Below are 16,151 nucleotides of genomic sequence, written 5' to 3' on the forward strand. Positions count from 1 at the left end.
TATAGTCTGTAATAATATAATACTAAAATTAGGGGCTATTATATAAGTTAATTTTCAAGAAGCAATATATACATATTCTATATATAGAGAAATAAATATCGTATGTTTCTATTTGTATGTAATTGGCCCCCAGTCCTCCGTGTTGCAGTTGACAGCCACTCAGGAGGACGAGGGGGTCAGTGCAGAAGTAAACAACTACCTCAGGAGCACTTCACAGAGTACAGGGCATATATATAAATATGTATAGGAATTTCGAAGAGGAATATATATATTATAGAGATTGTAGAGAACAATTGGATTCAAGAGGAAAATGCCTGCGGTTCCACACGGGGCCTCTGGGCGCCGCTGTCGGCCAGTACAGGGCAAGCGCAGTCGCCTGGGATTTCTGTCTCCAGCCTGGGATTTCCTGGGCAGTCACCAACACAGAAGAAAATCTGCTCATACAACTGGGTCTCCTGGAGGCGCAGACTTTGCCCAACATTTACGGATTCCCAGGTACGCTTGTCATGGGTGGAATGCTCTTCCAGTGACGCCGTGGATTGCAGTTTCTTTGACTTTCCGGAAAGACTGGGACCCAGCTAGAACTAGAGCGCGCAATGGGAGGGAGCTGCGTTCAGAGGCGCCCGGCCGGCAGGCGGCAGGTACTGTTTCCCTTCCTGCTACCTTTGTTCTACCCCGCGCTCTGCGAGCCGATCCGCTACTCGATTCCCGAGGAACTGGCCAAGGGCTCGGTGGTGGGGAACCTCGCCAAGGATCTCGGGCTCAGTGTCCTGGACGTGTCAGCTAGGAAGCTGCGAGTCAGCACGGAGAAGCTGCTTTTCAACGTAGACGCAGAGAGCGGGGACTTACTAGTGAAGGACCGAATAGACCGGGAGCAGATATGCAAAGAGAGAAGAAGATGTGAGTTGCAGTTGGAAGCCGTGGTGGAAAATCCTTTAAATATCTTTCATATCATTGTGGTTGTTGAGGATATTAATGACCATGCCCCTCAATTCGATAAAAAGGAAATACTTTTAGAAATTTTTGAATCTGTATCAGAAGGTGCACGAATATCCCTTGACCCTGCCACTGACCCCGATATAAACATGAACTCAGTTAAAGATTATCAGATAAATCCTAACCCTTATTTCTCATTAATGGTTAGAGTTAATTCCGATGGTGGTAAATATCCAGAGTTAACTTTGGAAAAACTCCTAGACAGGGAAGAGCAGCATTCTCATCACTTGATATTGACTGCCTTGGATGGGGGGAACCCACCAAGAAGTGCCACCACTCGAATAGAAATCTCTGTCAGGGATGCTAATGATAACTTTCCGGTGTTCAGCAAAGATGAATACAGAATCAGTGTTAGTGAAAATCTGCCCCCTGGATCCTCCGTGTTGCAGGTGACAGCCACTGACAAGGATGAGGGGGTCAATGCAGAAGTGAACTACTACTTCAGGAGCACTGCTCAGAGTACAAGGTACATGTTCTTGCTGAATGAGAAAACAGGTATGATTAAGAATAACCAGTCATTGGATTTTGAGGATATAGAAAGATATACCATGGAAGTGGAAGCAAGGGATGGAGGTGGACTCTCTACCCAATGTAAAGTAATCATTGAAATCCTAGATGAAAACGACAACAGGCCAGAAATAATCATCACCTCTCTCTCTGATGAAATTTTGGAGGATTCTCTTCCAGGAATGGTTGTTGTTCTCTTCAAAACACGGGACAAGGATTTCGGGGGAAATGGAGAAGTCACATGTAACATAGAAAAGGATATTCCTTTCAAGATTTACTCCTCTTCTAATAATTACTACAAGCTGGTGACAGATGGACCGCTAGACCGAGAGCAGACTCCAGAATACAACGTCACCATCACAGCCACTGACAGAGGCATTCCGCCCCTCTCCTCCAGCACTACCATCACCTTGCACATCACCGATGTCAATGACAACACACCGATTTTCCACCAGGCCTCCTATGTGGTCCACGTGGCTGAGAATAACCCTCCAGGAGCCTCCATCGCCCAAGTCAGCGCCTCCGACCCCGACCTAGGGCCCAACGGCCGCGTGTCCTACTCCATCGTGGCCAGCGACCTGGAGCCGCGGGCGCTGGCGTCCTACGTGTCCGTGAGCGCGCAGAGCGGCGTGGTGTTCGCGCAGCGCGCCTTCGACCACGAGCAGCTGCGCGCCTTCGAGCTGACGGTGCAGGCCCGCGACCAGGGCTCGCCCGCGCTCAGCGCCAACGTGAGCCTGCGCGTGTTGGTGGGCGACCGCAACGACAACGCGCCTCGGGTGCTGTACCCGGCGCTGGGGCCCGACGGCTCGGCGCTCTTTGACACGGTGCCGCGCGCCGCGCAGCCCGGCTACCTGGTCACCAAGGTGGTGGCGGTGGACGCCGACTCGGGACACAATGCGTGGCTGTCGTACCACGTGCTGCAGGCCAGCGAGCCCGGACTCTTCAGCCTGGGGCTGCGCACGGGCGAAGTGCGCACTGCGCGTGCTTTGGGCGACAGGGACGCGGCCCGCCAGCGCCTGCTGGTCGCCGTGCGGGACGGGGGACAGCCGCCCCTCTCTGCCACCGCCACGTTGCACCTGGTTTTCGCCGACAGCCTCCAAGAAGTACTGCCGGATGTCAGCGACCGCCCGGAGCCCTCTGACCCCCAGGCGGAGCTGCAGTTTTACCTGGTGGTGGCTTTGGCCTTGATCTCGGTGCTCTTCCTCCTTGCGGTGATTCTGGCGGTGGCCCTGCGCCTGCGCCGCTCCCCCAGCCCCGCTGCCTGGGGCTGCTTTCAGCCTGGTCTTTGTGTCAAGTCTGGACCTGTGGTTCCTCCTAACTACAGTGAGGGGACTTTGCCTTATTCCTACAATTTGTGCGTTGCCCAAACCGGAAAGGCAGAGTTTAACTTCCTAAAATGTAATGAGCTCTTGCATTCCACTCAAGACATAGTTTGCGGTGATTCGTCTGGGGCCTTAATTCCACTTCAGGGTGGGCATGATTTGACTGCACATCCTGAGATGCTCACACCGGTGAGTTACATTTTTGTGTCTTCTGAAACATTCTATTGTTTTCTCTTATTTGAGGCATACTATTGTATTTTTTAATATGAGTCATATTTGGAAAATCCAAAACTAATCACCTTGTCTCAGTATTTACTTTTTGCAGATTATATTTTTCAAGAGTTACTTGGTTTGTAAGTGCTCTATAATTCAGCAATAATGTCACTAAATTGGTGATATCTAGTCAAGCTCAGATTAGCAAAACAGGCGGTGGCTTCTTACCGAATAAATTAATAAGCAATTACTCAAGTTTGTTAAGATTTAAGATGAATTTTCCATATTCTACTTATATATTTTGAGTATAATAATATTAAGCCACTCATTAAATATTCAAGCAGGTGCTTGTTTCAAAGAAACGTTTATTGTAAATAATATCCTGGCTATATTTAGGTATCTTCATTTAGTCTAATAATTAAAATAACTAAGCATTTGAGGGGAGATGGTGAACAAATCGAAAAGTTTCTGAAATTCTATGCAAAGTTATAGAAATACGTATTTTCCTTGGGAGATGAGTCAAACTTGTTTTCCATTGCCAAGGTTTCTATACTCCCCAGAACTTAATAATAACTACCCTAGAGGATTTTTTCTCTTCAGCATTTGGTTCTTCTGGCTTTCTTCTTATGTTTATTTATCTTTTCTTGGAGCTCAAATTGTACTCTTTCCTAATCTTTTTTCCTCTACATTGAAAAAGAATGAATTTACAAGAAAGCAAATGAACTGTCACTGCCTTTTGCACTCAGTCTCTGTCTCTAATTGTCTGATATAAAGTCTTTGAAGACAAAATATAAAATCTTTGAAAAGTTCCACACTTTGGAGGCATAGTGACATAAATGGTCCTGAACAACCTGTTCTCTGTATAAAAGATGTGAACCTCTAAACTCCTCACCTTTGGGGAGAGAACTTCTGCTGGGGTGATGGGCAGGTAGAATTGAAGATGTCTGAACCACTTCACTTTGGGCTTCCATACAAAGTGCCAGAAGAGATTGTTTGTATGGGCATCAGTGCTCTGATGAAAACATCATTTGAGTAAATACTTACTTAAAAAAAAAAAAGCCCTACATCATTATTTTGTTTTTAAAAATTGTAGCTTGAAATTCTTATATTTTTCTTCCCATTACCACACAGACATGTTATACTCCTTTTAGTTTGTGGTTACTTCATTAATTTAAATAGGTCAAATTAACTTCTAATTATATATGCCTACAATAAAAAAAAAACCATTGTTTTCAAAACAGTTCATGGAGGCTCAATAAAACTATTTTAGAAAAGAATATTTTGAAAAATTTTTACACAATATTAATCATCAACAAATTTAACTAATTGGCCAATTAGTTAAAGCTAAAATAAAAATTATAAGTGAATATAGCTAGAAATGAGTATGTTTCTACTCAGAAAGTGTTACAAATATGTGTATTTGACCAGTTATTTTCATTTGATATTTTATAGTACTTTCCATTTATCCTACCCAATAAGCAATCTACAAGTAGTAGTTGACTTAAGGGATATCAGTTGAGAAGCCAAAGAAGTATTCTAAAGTAAAATGAAAGATCCAACAAAGAGTACCGTGTTTTCCATTGCACACATAGTGGGTGCAGTAACTTCTCAGGACTCTGAGCGCCGCTGTTCTCCCAGAGAAACGCAGCCAGCGCTCAATCCGGATTCTCAGGGCTCCGACTACGCAAAGCTCCTCAGTTCCTACAAACCGGCTCCAGGGTTGCAGTGAAACTCACTCCAGAATTTGAGGTGCGTAGGCTACAGAGGCTCCCAGCAGCCAGACAAAGAAAAAGGAATCATTAAAACACACAACGTGCCCAGTGATTACTTGGCGAGAATTCCTTGACTAGACAACAATGGCTGCTAAAAGGAACCACTCCAACCGCAAAGCGCTGGTTTTGTTCTGTCTTTTCCTCGGTTTGTCATGGGAAGCTGAAGCCCGGCAGATCCGCTACTCCGTTCCTGAGGAGTTAGAGAAAGGCTCTTTCGTCGGCAACATCTCCAAGGACCTGGGGCTGGAGCCCTGGGAGCTGGCTGAGCCTGGAGTCCGCATCGTCTCCAGAGGTAGGACGCAGCTTTTCGCTCTGAACCCGAGAAGTGGCAGTTTGGTCACCGCAGGCAGGATAGACCGGGAGGAGCTCTGTGGTCAGAGTGCACGGTGTCTGGTGAATTTTAACATTCTTGTGGAAGATAGGGTGGAACTTTTTGGGATAGAAATAGAAATAACTGATGTCAACGATAATGCCCCAAAATTCCAAGCAGAAAATGTAGAGGTAAAAATTAATGAAAATGTCGCTCCAGGAATGCGTTTTCCTCTCCTGGAAGCTGTTGATCCAGACGTGGGTGTGAACTCCCTCCAGAGTTACCAGCTCAGCTCCAATAAGTACTTCTCATTAGCAGTTCAGAGTCATGCCAGTGGTGTCAAATACCCCGAGCTGGTACTGAAGCACGCCCTGGATCGTGAGGAAGAGGCACTACACCACCTGGTCCTCACTGCCTCCGATGGGGGTGACCCTCTCCTATCTGGTACAGTTCTCATCAGTGTGATCGTCTTTGATACAAATGACAATGCACCGATCTTTACCTTGCCAGAATACCGAGTGAGTGTTCTGGAGAACTTGCCTGTGGGCACACAGCTGCTTACAGTCACTGCCACAGACAGGGATGAAGGAGCCAATGGAGAAGTCACATATTCATTCCGAAAATTTGTTCCTGACAAATTGTTGAAATTCCAACTAAACAAAAATACTGGGGAAATAAAATTATCAGAAAATCTAGACTACGAAGAAACAGATTTCTATGAATTAGAAATACAAGCAGAAGATGGAGGAGCATATCTTGCAATGGCAAAAGTATTGATTACAGTAGAAGATGTAAATGACAACAATCCAGAGGTGACCATCACATCTCTGTTTAGTCCCCTGATGGAAGACTCACCTCCGGGAACTATTATAGCCCTTTTAAATGTGCATGATCCAGACTCTGGGCAGAATGGACAGGTCACCTGTTCCATATCAGGCAATCTACCATTTAAGTTAGAGAAATCCATTGACGGTTATTATAGACTGGTGACACACAGAACCCTTGACAGGGAACAGGTATCCTCTTACAATATCACAGTGACAGCCACAGATGGAGGAAATCCACCCCTATTAACAGAAACTCACTTCACTGTGCAAGTGGCAGATATTAATGACAACCCACCCACTTTTTCCCACATCTCCTACTTCACCTATATCCCGGAGAACAACCCCAGAGGTGCCTCCATCTTGTCTGTGACTGCACTAGACCCAGACAGCAAAGAGAATGCTCAGGTTATTTACTCCCTAGCTGAAGACACTTTCCAGGAAGCACCTCTATCCTCCTACATCTCCATAAACTCTGACACAGGAGTCCTGTATGCGTTGCGAACTTTCGACTATGAGCAATTTCATGATCTACAGATTCAGGTGATTGCCACTGATAGTGGGGACCCACCTCTCAGCAGCAATGTTTCTGTGAGCATATTTGTGCTGGACCAGAATGACAATGCACCAGAGATCCTGTACCCCACCCTACCCACTGACACTTCCACTGGAATGGAGCTGGCACCCCGTTCTTCAGAGTCCGGCTATTTGGTCACTAAGGTGGTGGCAGTGGACAAAGACTCAGGTCAGAATGCCCGACTGTCCTACCGCCTGCTCAAGGCCAGCGAACCAGGGCTCTTCGCAGTGGGGCTGCACACAGGCGAGGTGCGCACAGCACGGGCCCTGCTGGACAGAGATGCGCTCAAGCAGAGCCTGGTCGTGGCAGTGCAGGACCATGGCCAGCCCCCTCTCTCAGCCACCGTCACACTCACTGTGGCCATTGCTGACAGCATCCCAGATGTCCTGGCTGACCTGGGCAGTCTGGAAGTTCCACGTGACTCCGAAGCTTCAGGTCTAATGCTATATCTGGTCGTGGCGGTAGCCATAGTTTCCTGCATCTTCCTCGCTTTTGTCATCGTGCTACTGGCTCTCAGGTTGAGGCGCTGGCACACATCGCGCCAGCTCCAGGCTTCAGGAGGCGGGCTAGTGGGTGTGCCCACCTCCCCCTTTGTGGGCGTGGAAGGGGTGCGGGCTTTCCTGCAGACGTATTCCCATGAGGTCTCCCTCACAGCAGACTCACGGAAGAGTCACGCGATCTTCCCCGAGCCCAACTACGCCGACATGCTCATTAGCCATGAGAGCTTTGAGAAAAAGGATCCTTTGTCTTTGTTAGATGATTTGAAGTTACCTGTAGAAGATAACCCTTTGGTTCCAGTGAGTTCTGGTTTTACTCTTTTTCTTTTAAGAATTATAATTGGTTTTACTTTTAGGTTTGGCATAATGATAGAAAATTTTGGTCTTTATTTTTTTCACTGTTCCCTCCATTTCAATGATATTTGTTTCTTGCTAAAACATTGAAGAGTAGAATTTGATGGTTATTAAGACTGATATGTTTTTATTTTCTGGTAAATATTCACGTAATTCCAATGAAGGGCTATGGTCACAAGGCTGTTACGATTTTGCAGAGCATTCTACTTTATAGTTTTGTTGAGTACAGTACTGACAGTTCCTGAGAGTACCTCCATAAGTGTCTGTCAATTTATGTACACTTCTCTTGGCCACATGCTAAAATCTTAGCCTCTTAGGCAACCTTAGCTCTTGTTTTGAAGGCAGGTCTGGTAAAATAGGTGAATATCAGAGACAAGTCCATTAACTTCAGTGGAAACAGTGAACAGGTTCCTCAGTGTTGTTTTTCCCAATGAGAAAAGCAATACACCTTTGTGGTTTTATTTTTCAAAATATACCTTGCGGTGACAATTACAGTTGAATATACTTCCTAGAAGGATTTAAGTTTTTCATTAATATTCTACTAACAATTGTTAACAATGTGTGCTTAAAATTTTCCAAGTGTAATCATAATTGGTAACAATACATTAGCATCCTTTTTTTAAAGTTTATTTATTTTGAGAGAAAGCGCATGCATTGGAGGGGCAGAGAGAGGGGGAGAGAGAATCCCAAGCAGGCTCCATGCTGTCAGTGCAGAGCCCAACACAGAACACATGGGGCTCAGGCCCACGAACTGAAAGATCATGATCTGAGCCAAAATCAAAAGTCAGATGCTTAACGGACTGAGCTACCTAGGCACCCTGTAACAGTGTAGCATCCTTTTTGCTTGTGATTCTAATTTCATACTGTTATGTGGAAGACAGCATTTTAATTTGACTTTCCTTGCTCACTAGGGATGCTAAAGAACGTATAGAAGGTTAAAGTAAGCAAATTTTGGGTTATGCTGCCAACATTTTTTGTTAAATTCTCCAAATAAGAAAAAACATTTGTACATGTGCCTAAGAACAGAAGCAAAAGATGAGTTCCAAGGGTATTTCAGTGGCTTTGTAACATAGAAGAAAGAAGATCCACCTGGATTTATGAAAATTCTGACGTTAAGAATCAAAATAAACTAGGTCAAGAAAGAAATGTCATTTTTGTGGGAGATCTGAATATAAGCAGAGAAGTACACAGAAGTATTCTAAACAATCAGTAAGTAGAGTTACTGATGTGGCCATTTACTTTAGTGAAGATGGCGATGTATTTGGTTGGTACCTTACTTTTAACTTATTACTAGTATTCTTCCAAACCAATATGGTAGCATACAGTCCAAGAATATCCTAATGTGTCTCAAAATATTTATGAGACTATGATTTTTCTCATTGTCATCCAACATTTGTTCAACAATAGGTCTATGGAAAGAGAGCACATCCTTTAGGGTCATAGTTATTAACTTAAATCATTGAAAGTCATTTTAAATCTATCTTTGGGAGTCAAAATTATTACGCATCTATATCTAAATAATTCTGTTCTGAAAAATACAGGGTTTTTAAAAAACTACTCTTTTGGCGTGGTAATTATTGTGACCAAATCATGTTAATTATTATTTGAAAACAGCACAGAACGCCCTAGATGAATGTAATGACTATGGGAATGACAGCCTTCTAATTTCTAAATATGGGAGATGGACTAATGCTTTCTAGCTAAATGTAAGCTACGATTGAAGACAAAAAGATTTTTGCTTATTTTCAGTACTTACCTTTGTGGATAATTACTTTTAAAAGGAACAACAGTGATTACCTCTGGATGCAAGAACTGAATAGCAATGGGCCATGGGATGGAAGAGCTACTTTACACTCTATATTCTTTTGTGCTTTTTTGAATTTTGAAAGAAGTACTTTACTTATTCAAAGTCTATGTAAATTTTTAACATATACAACATATTATAATTTTTACCATATGAAACACGTTTCATGATGAGAATGAAAACATTGAGAAATAAGATTTAGGATATTTGCTGTTATCATCTTACATTTTAACAAGATTTCCTGAAAGAGAAAAACTAGATTGCGGTTCCACACAAAGCCTCTGGGCGCCGCTGTCGGCCAGTACAGGGCAAGTGCTGTCGCCCGGGATTCTTCAGCCTCTAGCCTGGGTGTTCCTGCGCAGTCAACAACACAGAGTGAAGGAACCCCATACACCAGGGGCTTCTGGCCGCGCAGACTCTCCCCAGCACACACAGATTCCCAGCCCCAAGACTGGAGGCTCTGTATGTTCTGGGCCTAATGCTACCAGTGCGATAGCGGGCACTTTTTCTAGCTAGAAAGACTGGGACCCAGCGAGAACTAGAGCGCGCAATGGGAGGGAGCTGCGTTCAGAGGCGCCCGGCCGGCAGGCGGCAGGTACTGTTTCCCTTCCTGCTACCTTTGTTCTACCCCGCGCTCTGCGAGCCGATCCGCTACTCGATTCCCGAGGAACTGGCCAAGAGCTCGGTGGTGGGGAACCTCGCCAAGGATCTCGGGCTCAGTGTCCTGGACGTGTCAGCTAGGAAGCTGCGAGTCAGCACGGAGAAGCTGCTTTTCAACGTAGACGCAGAGAGCGGGGACTTACTAGTGAAGGACCGAATAGACCGGGAGCAGATATGCAAAGAGAGAAGAAGATGTGAGTTGCAGTTGGAAGCCGTGGTGGAAAATCCTTTAAATATCTTTCATATCATTGTGGTTGTTGAGGATATTAATGACCATGCCCCTCAGTTCCATAAAGATGAAATAAACTTAGAAATCAGTGAATCTGTCACTCCAGGGATGGGAACAATTCTTGAGTCTGCAAAAGATCCTGATATTAGTACGAATTCACTGAGCAAATACCAGCTAAGCCCTAATGAGTACTTCTCCTTGGTGGTGAAAGACAATCCCGATGGTGGCAAATATCCAGAATTAGTACTGAAGAAGACCCTGGACCGGGAAACACAAAGCTCTCATCATCTGGTGCTGACAGCATTTGACAATGGAAATCCACCACGAAGCAGCACAGCTCAGATCCGAATCCTGGTGGTGGATGCCAATGATAACCCCCCGGTGTTCAGCCAAGATATGTATAGGGTCAGTCTTCGTGAAGGTGTACCCCCAGGCACCTCAGTGGTGCAGGTGAGTGCCACTGACCAAGACGAAGGCTTCAACGCGGAGATCACCTACTCGTTCCTTGGTATGGCTAATAAAGCCCAGCATGTGTTCTCTCTGGATTCTGCCACAGGAAACATTATAACTCAGCAACCCTTGGATTTCGAAGAAGTAGAAAGATATGCCATGGATGTAGAAGCGAAGGACCGAGGATCCCTCTCTACCCAGTGTAAAGTAATCATAGAAGTTCTAGATGAAAACGACAACATCCCTGAAATAATCATTACTTCTCTCTCTGATCAAATTTTGGAGGATTCCCATCCAGGAATGGTTGTTGTTCTCTTCAAAACACAGGACCAGGATTCTGGGGAAAACGGAGAAGTCATTTGTAACTTAAGTAGAGATATTCCATTTAAGATTCATTCTTCATCTAATAATTACTACAAGCTGGTAACAGATGGACCCCTAGACCGAGAACAGACTCCGGAATACAACGTCACCATCACAGCCACTGACAGGGGCATTCCGCCCCTCTCCTCCAGCACTACCATCACCTTGCACATCACCGATGTCAATGACAACACACCGATTTTCCACCAGGCCTCCTATGTGGTCCACGTGGCTGAGAATAACCCTCCAGGAGCCTCCATCGCTCAAGTCAGCGCCTCCGACCCCGACCTAGGGCCCAACGGCCGCGTGTCCTACTCCATCGTGGCCAGCGACCTGGAGCCGCGGGCGCTGGCGTCCTACGTGTCCGTGAGCGCGCAGAGCGGCGTGGTGTTCGCGCAGCGCGCCTTCGACCACGAGCAGCTGCGCGCCTTCGAGCTGACGGTGCAGGCCCGCGACCAGGGCTCGCCCGCGCTCAGCGCCAACGTGAGCCTGCGCGTGTTGGTGGGCGACCGCAACGACAACGCGCCTCGGGTGCTGTACCCGGCGCTGGGGCCCGACGGCTCGGCGCTCTTCGACACGGTGCCGCGCGCCGCGCAGCCCGGCTACCTGGTCACCAAGGTGGTGGCGGTGGACGCCGACTCGGGACACAATGCGTGGCTGTCGTACCACGTGCTGCAGGCCAGCGAGCCCGGACTCTTCAGCCTGGGGCTGCGCACGGGCGAGGTGCGCACTGCGCGTGCTTTGGGCGACAGGGACGCGGCCCGCCAGCGCCTGCTGGTCGCCGTGCGGGACGGGGGACAGCCGCCCCTCTCTGCCACCGCCACGTTGCACCTGGTTTTCGCCGACAGCCTCCAAGAAGTACTGCCGGATGTCAGCGACCGCCCGGAGCCCTCTGACCCTCAGGCCGAGCTGCAGTTTTACCTGGTGGTGGCTTTGGCCTTGATCTCGGTGCTCTTCCTCCTTGCGGTGATTCTGGCGGTGGCCCTGCGCCTGCGAAGCTCTTCCAGCCACGCCCCAGAGAGCTGCTTTGGGTCTGTTCGGTGTTCCAAGTCTGGACCCGAGATTACCGCCAACTACAGTGAAGGAACATTACCCTATGCCTATAATTTTTGTGTGCCTGGGGATCAAACTAATCCGGAATTTAATTTTCTCACATCTGTTGATCATTTTCCAGCCACACAAGATATTCTCAACAAAGATAGCCCTTCGGGACTAATGACTAGCATTTTAACTCCTAGTGTTGAAGCAGATAAGAAGACTTTAAAACAGGTAAGTATTTAAAATAATGCTTTTTATATTCTAATGCCTATGTATTCCAATGGAGCATTGTTGTTTAAAGATTCTAGATTAAGGGGTGCCTGGCTGGCTCAGTTGGTAGAGCATGTGACTCTTGATCTCAGAGTTGTGATTTCAAACCCCACTTTGGGTGTAGAGCTTACTTAAAAATAAATTAATAGGGGTGCCTGGGTGGCTCAGTCAGTTAAGCATCTGACTTCGGCTCAGGTCATGATCTCACAGTTCGTGAGTTGGAATAAAGCCCTGCATTGGGCTCTGTGCTGACAGCTCAGAGCCTAGAGCCTGCTTCTGATTCTGTGTTTCCCTCTCTCTATGCCCTGCACCTGCTTGTGCTCTGTCTCTCAAAAATGAATAAACATTAAAAATTTTTTAAAAATAAATAAATACAGGGGCGCCTGGGTGGCGCAGTCGGTTAAGCGTCCGACTTCAGCCAGGTCACGATCTCGCGGTCCGTGAGTTCGAGCCCCGCGTCGGGCTCTGGGCTGATGGCTCGGAGCCTGGAGCCTGTTTCTGATTCTGTGTCTCCCTCTCTCTGCCCCTCCCCCGTTCATGCTCTGTCTCTCTCTGTCCCAAAAATAAATAAACGTTGAAAAAAAATTTTTATAAAAAAAAAATAAATAAATACAAGTAATGATTCTAGGTTCAATCTCTTGATAGAATTCCTAAAATAAATCTAGGTCAAACCTATTGGTATCACTGTTTAGACTAAAGTTTACGGTGCTGCAGTCATTCTACTATGCAATTTAAGGTAGAATATATAGAAATCTCAAGCAAATTTTTCATGAAAGAGAATACTTCTTATTTAAGGATATGGAACACAATTCTATTTTTTTAATATCATGGTAATTTTTAAAATGACAGCCTAATGTCATCCAAATTTTCTCAAATGTTTCGTCTTTTACTCAATAAAGAAATATTGGTAAGAATTTTAGTCATGCGCTCTGATGATTTTTTTGGAACCGAGCTAGTTCCACATCCATAAATACTGTTCCCTTCAGTTGGTAAAAATCAATAGAAAGCAAGTCTAACCTGCAGTTGTTCAGTTCCTATCGTATTTGAAAACATTTTTTTAAATTAAACAATCCCTTTTAATAATTATTCCTTTTATTAAATGCTCTTGGTAAACCTTCAACATCACATTATACAACCCTTTGTTTTGTGCAGTTTTCAGTTTTACAAATATGTGTAATTCTTGAAGAGGTGTGTAATAACTTCTGGAACAGACACATTAAGTTGGGCTTTTCTTACTCGTTGCAATAATAAGATTTGGCTCTAGGCGCCGCTCTTCACCAATCAGGGAATGGGAAGCTGCAAGCTGCCTTCCCTCCCTCCCCCATCTCTACAACACAAAGCAGAGTAACATGGAAACTCACAGATCCTGATGCTGGAAACTTAAAGTAGTTCTCTCTCTAATATATTCTGGATGCAGTCATCCTTGAACTTGGTAGATACATAAGCTGATTCAGAACAAAACAGCCCAAGAAACCAGGGAATATAAGCTCAGCTTACTGCCATGGGGAATCGGCTACTGTTTCTGGACCGCAGCGGGCTGATCCTACTATACATTTTCCTGAGGACGCTACAGGAGTCTGGGGCAGGGCACATCCAATACTCGGTGCCCGAAGAGACAGATAAAGGCTTCTTCGTGGGCAATATTTCCAAGGACCTGGGGCTGGAACCCTGGGAGCTGGCGGAACGCCGAGTCCGCATCATCTCCAGAGGCAGGATGCAGCTTTTCGCTCTGAATCCGCGAAGTGGCAGCTTGATCACTGCAGGTAGGTTAGACCGGGAGGAGCTCTGTGAGACACTGTCCTCCTGTTTTTTAAATATAGAGATACTTGTGGAAGATACCCTGAAGATTTACGGAGTGGAGGTGGAAATAATGGATGTTAATGATAACGCCCCCAGCTTCCAGGAGGCAGAAATAGAGATAAAAGTCAGTGAGCACGCAACTCCAGGATCGAGATTTCCCCTTCCTAACGCTAGGGATCCAGATGTAGGAATGAACTCTCTCCAGCGCTACCAGCTCAATCCTAATAGTTACTTTTCCTTGCAAATGAGAGGAGGGATGGATGGGGCCAAGAATCCTGAACTAGTGCTGGAGGGGAGTTTGGACCGGGAAAAGGAAGCTGCTCACCATCTCCTCCTCACAGCTTTCGATGGAGGAGATCCCATCCAACAGGGTGCTGTTGCCATTCGTGTAGTGGTCCTCGATGTAAATGACCATATACCAAAGTTTACACAGTCTGTATATCAAGTGAGTATTCCTGAAAACCTCAGCTCTGGAACTCGGGTTATCATGGTAAATGCAACTGATCCAGATGAGGGAATCAATGGGGAAGTGGTGTTTTCATTCCGGAATATGGAAAGCAAAGCTTCTGAAATATTCCAGTTGGATTCTCAAACTGGAGAAGTTTTAATACGAGGGTCTCTGGATTTTGAGAAATCTAGATTTTATGAGATGGAAATTCAAGGCCAAGATGGTGGAGGTCTCTCGACCACTGCTAAGATATTGATCACAGTTGTGGATGTGAATGATAATGCTCCAGAAATAACTATCACATCTTCTACTAATTCAGTGCTGGAAAACTCTCCTCCAGGTACAGTTATTGCTCTTCTAAATGTGCAAGATCAAGACTCTGGAGAAAATGGTCAAGTCTCATGTTTCGTTCCTAACAGTTTGCCTTTTAAATTAGAAAAGACTTATGGAAATTATTACAAATTGATAACAAACAGAGTGCTGGACAGGGAGCAGGTCCACAGCTATAATATAACCTTGATAGCCACAGATCAGGGACATCCACCCTTGTCTACAGAAACTCACATTTCACTGAATGTAGCAGATGACAATGATAACCCACCCACTTTTGCTGACTCATCTTACTCCGTCTACATTCCTGAAAACAACCCCAGAGGAGCTTCCTTCTTCTCAGTGATGGCACTTGACCTGGACAGCAATGAGAACTCCCGGGTCACTTATTCCCTAGTGGAGGATACCCTGCAGGGAGCACCTTTATCCTCCTATGTCTCCATCAACTCAGACACCGGCACCCTATATGCACTGCGCTCTTTTGACTATGAACAGTTCCGTGACCTGCAAGTGTGGGTGACAGCACTGGACGGTGGGAACCCGCCACTCAGCAGCAATGTTTCTGTGAGCATATTCGTGCTGGACCAGAATGACAATGTGCCAGAGATCCTGCACCCCACCCTCCCAACCGATGGTTCCACTGGTGTGGAGCTGGCGCCCAGGTCAGCTGAGCCTGGCTACCTGGTGACCAAGGTGGTGGCGGTGGACAGAGACTCTGGCCAGAATGCCTGGCTGTCCTACCGCCTGCTCAAGGCCAGCGAGCCAGGGCTTTTTACGGTGGGGCTGCACACGGGCGAGGTGCGCACTGCACGGGTCCTGCTGGACAGAGATGCGCTCAAGCAGAGCCTGGTGGTGGTGGTGCAGGACCATGGCCAGCCCCCTCTCTCGGCCACCGTCACGCTCACCGTGGCCGTGGCTGACAGTATCCCAGATGTCCTGGCTGACCTAAGCATCTTCGAGTCTTCTGCCAATCCCCACGATTCTGGCCTCACACTCTACCTAGTGGTGGCGGTGGCAGTTGTCTCCTGCGTCTTCCTCGCGTTTGTGATTGTGCTGCTGGCGCTCAGACTGAGGCACTGGCACGCGACACGTCTGCTCCAGGCTTCAGGAGGCAGTTTGGTTGGCATGCCTACCTCGCACTTTGTGGGCGTGGACGGGGTGCAAGCTTTCCTGCAGACCTATTCCCAAGAGGTCTCCCTCACGGCGGACTCGCGGAGGAGTCACGTGATCTTCCCTCAGCCCAACTATGCGGACATGCTTATCAGTCACGACAGCTGTGAGAAAAGCGAGCCACTCTTGATAGCTGAAGATTCAGCTGCTGGTTTAGGCAAATATGACTCCAAGAATAATCAGGTGAGATTTATTACCTATCTCCCAGTTGTTGCTA

General features: G+C 46.4%; 1 protein-coding gene across 21 annotated transcripts in view; it reads left to right on the plus strand.

The window, feature by feature from the left end:
* The window catches only part of LOC123605040 (protocadherin gamma-C4), a 169,229-nt gene that overhangs the window by 79,200 nt on the left and 73,878 nt on the right, over nucleotides 1-16,151 (plus strand). Inside the window, exon 1 of one of the 21 annotated variants that reach the window (XM_045491467.1) lies at nucleotides 17-3,014. The exons of 17 other annotated variants lie outside the window; for them this stretch is intronic. In XM_045491467.1, the coding sequence (XP_045347423.1) occupies nucleotides 597-3,014 (2,418 nt within the window). In that variant the 5' untranslated portion in view covers nucleotides 17-596. Of the gene's footprint in view, nucleotides 1-16; nucleotides 3,015-4,353; nucleotides 7,319-7,395; nucleotides 12,148-13,204; nucleotides 16,118-16,151 lie in introns of those variants that run through there. 3 more of the 21 variants (XM_045491412.1, XM_045491439.1, XM_045491376.1) reach the window with 3 other exon arrangements.

The sequence above is a fragment of the Leopardus geoffroyi genome, chromosome A1 (genome assembly GCF_018350155.1).
Source record: "Leopardus geoffroyi isolate Oge1 chromosome A1, O.geoffroyi_Oge1_pat1.0, whole genome shotgun sequence".
Taxonomy (NCBI): domain Eukaryota; kingdom Metazoa; phylum Chordata; class Mammalia; order Carnivora; family Felidae; genus Leopardus; species Leopardus geoffroyi.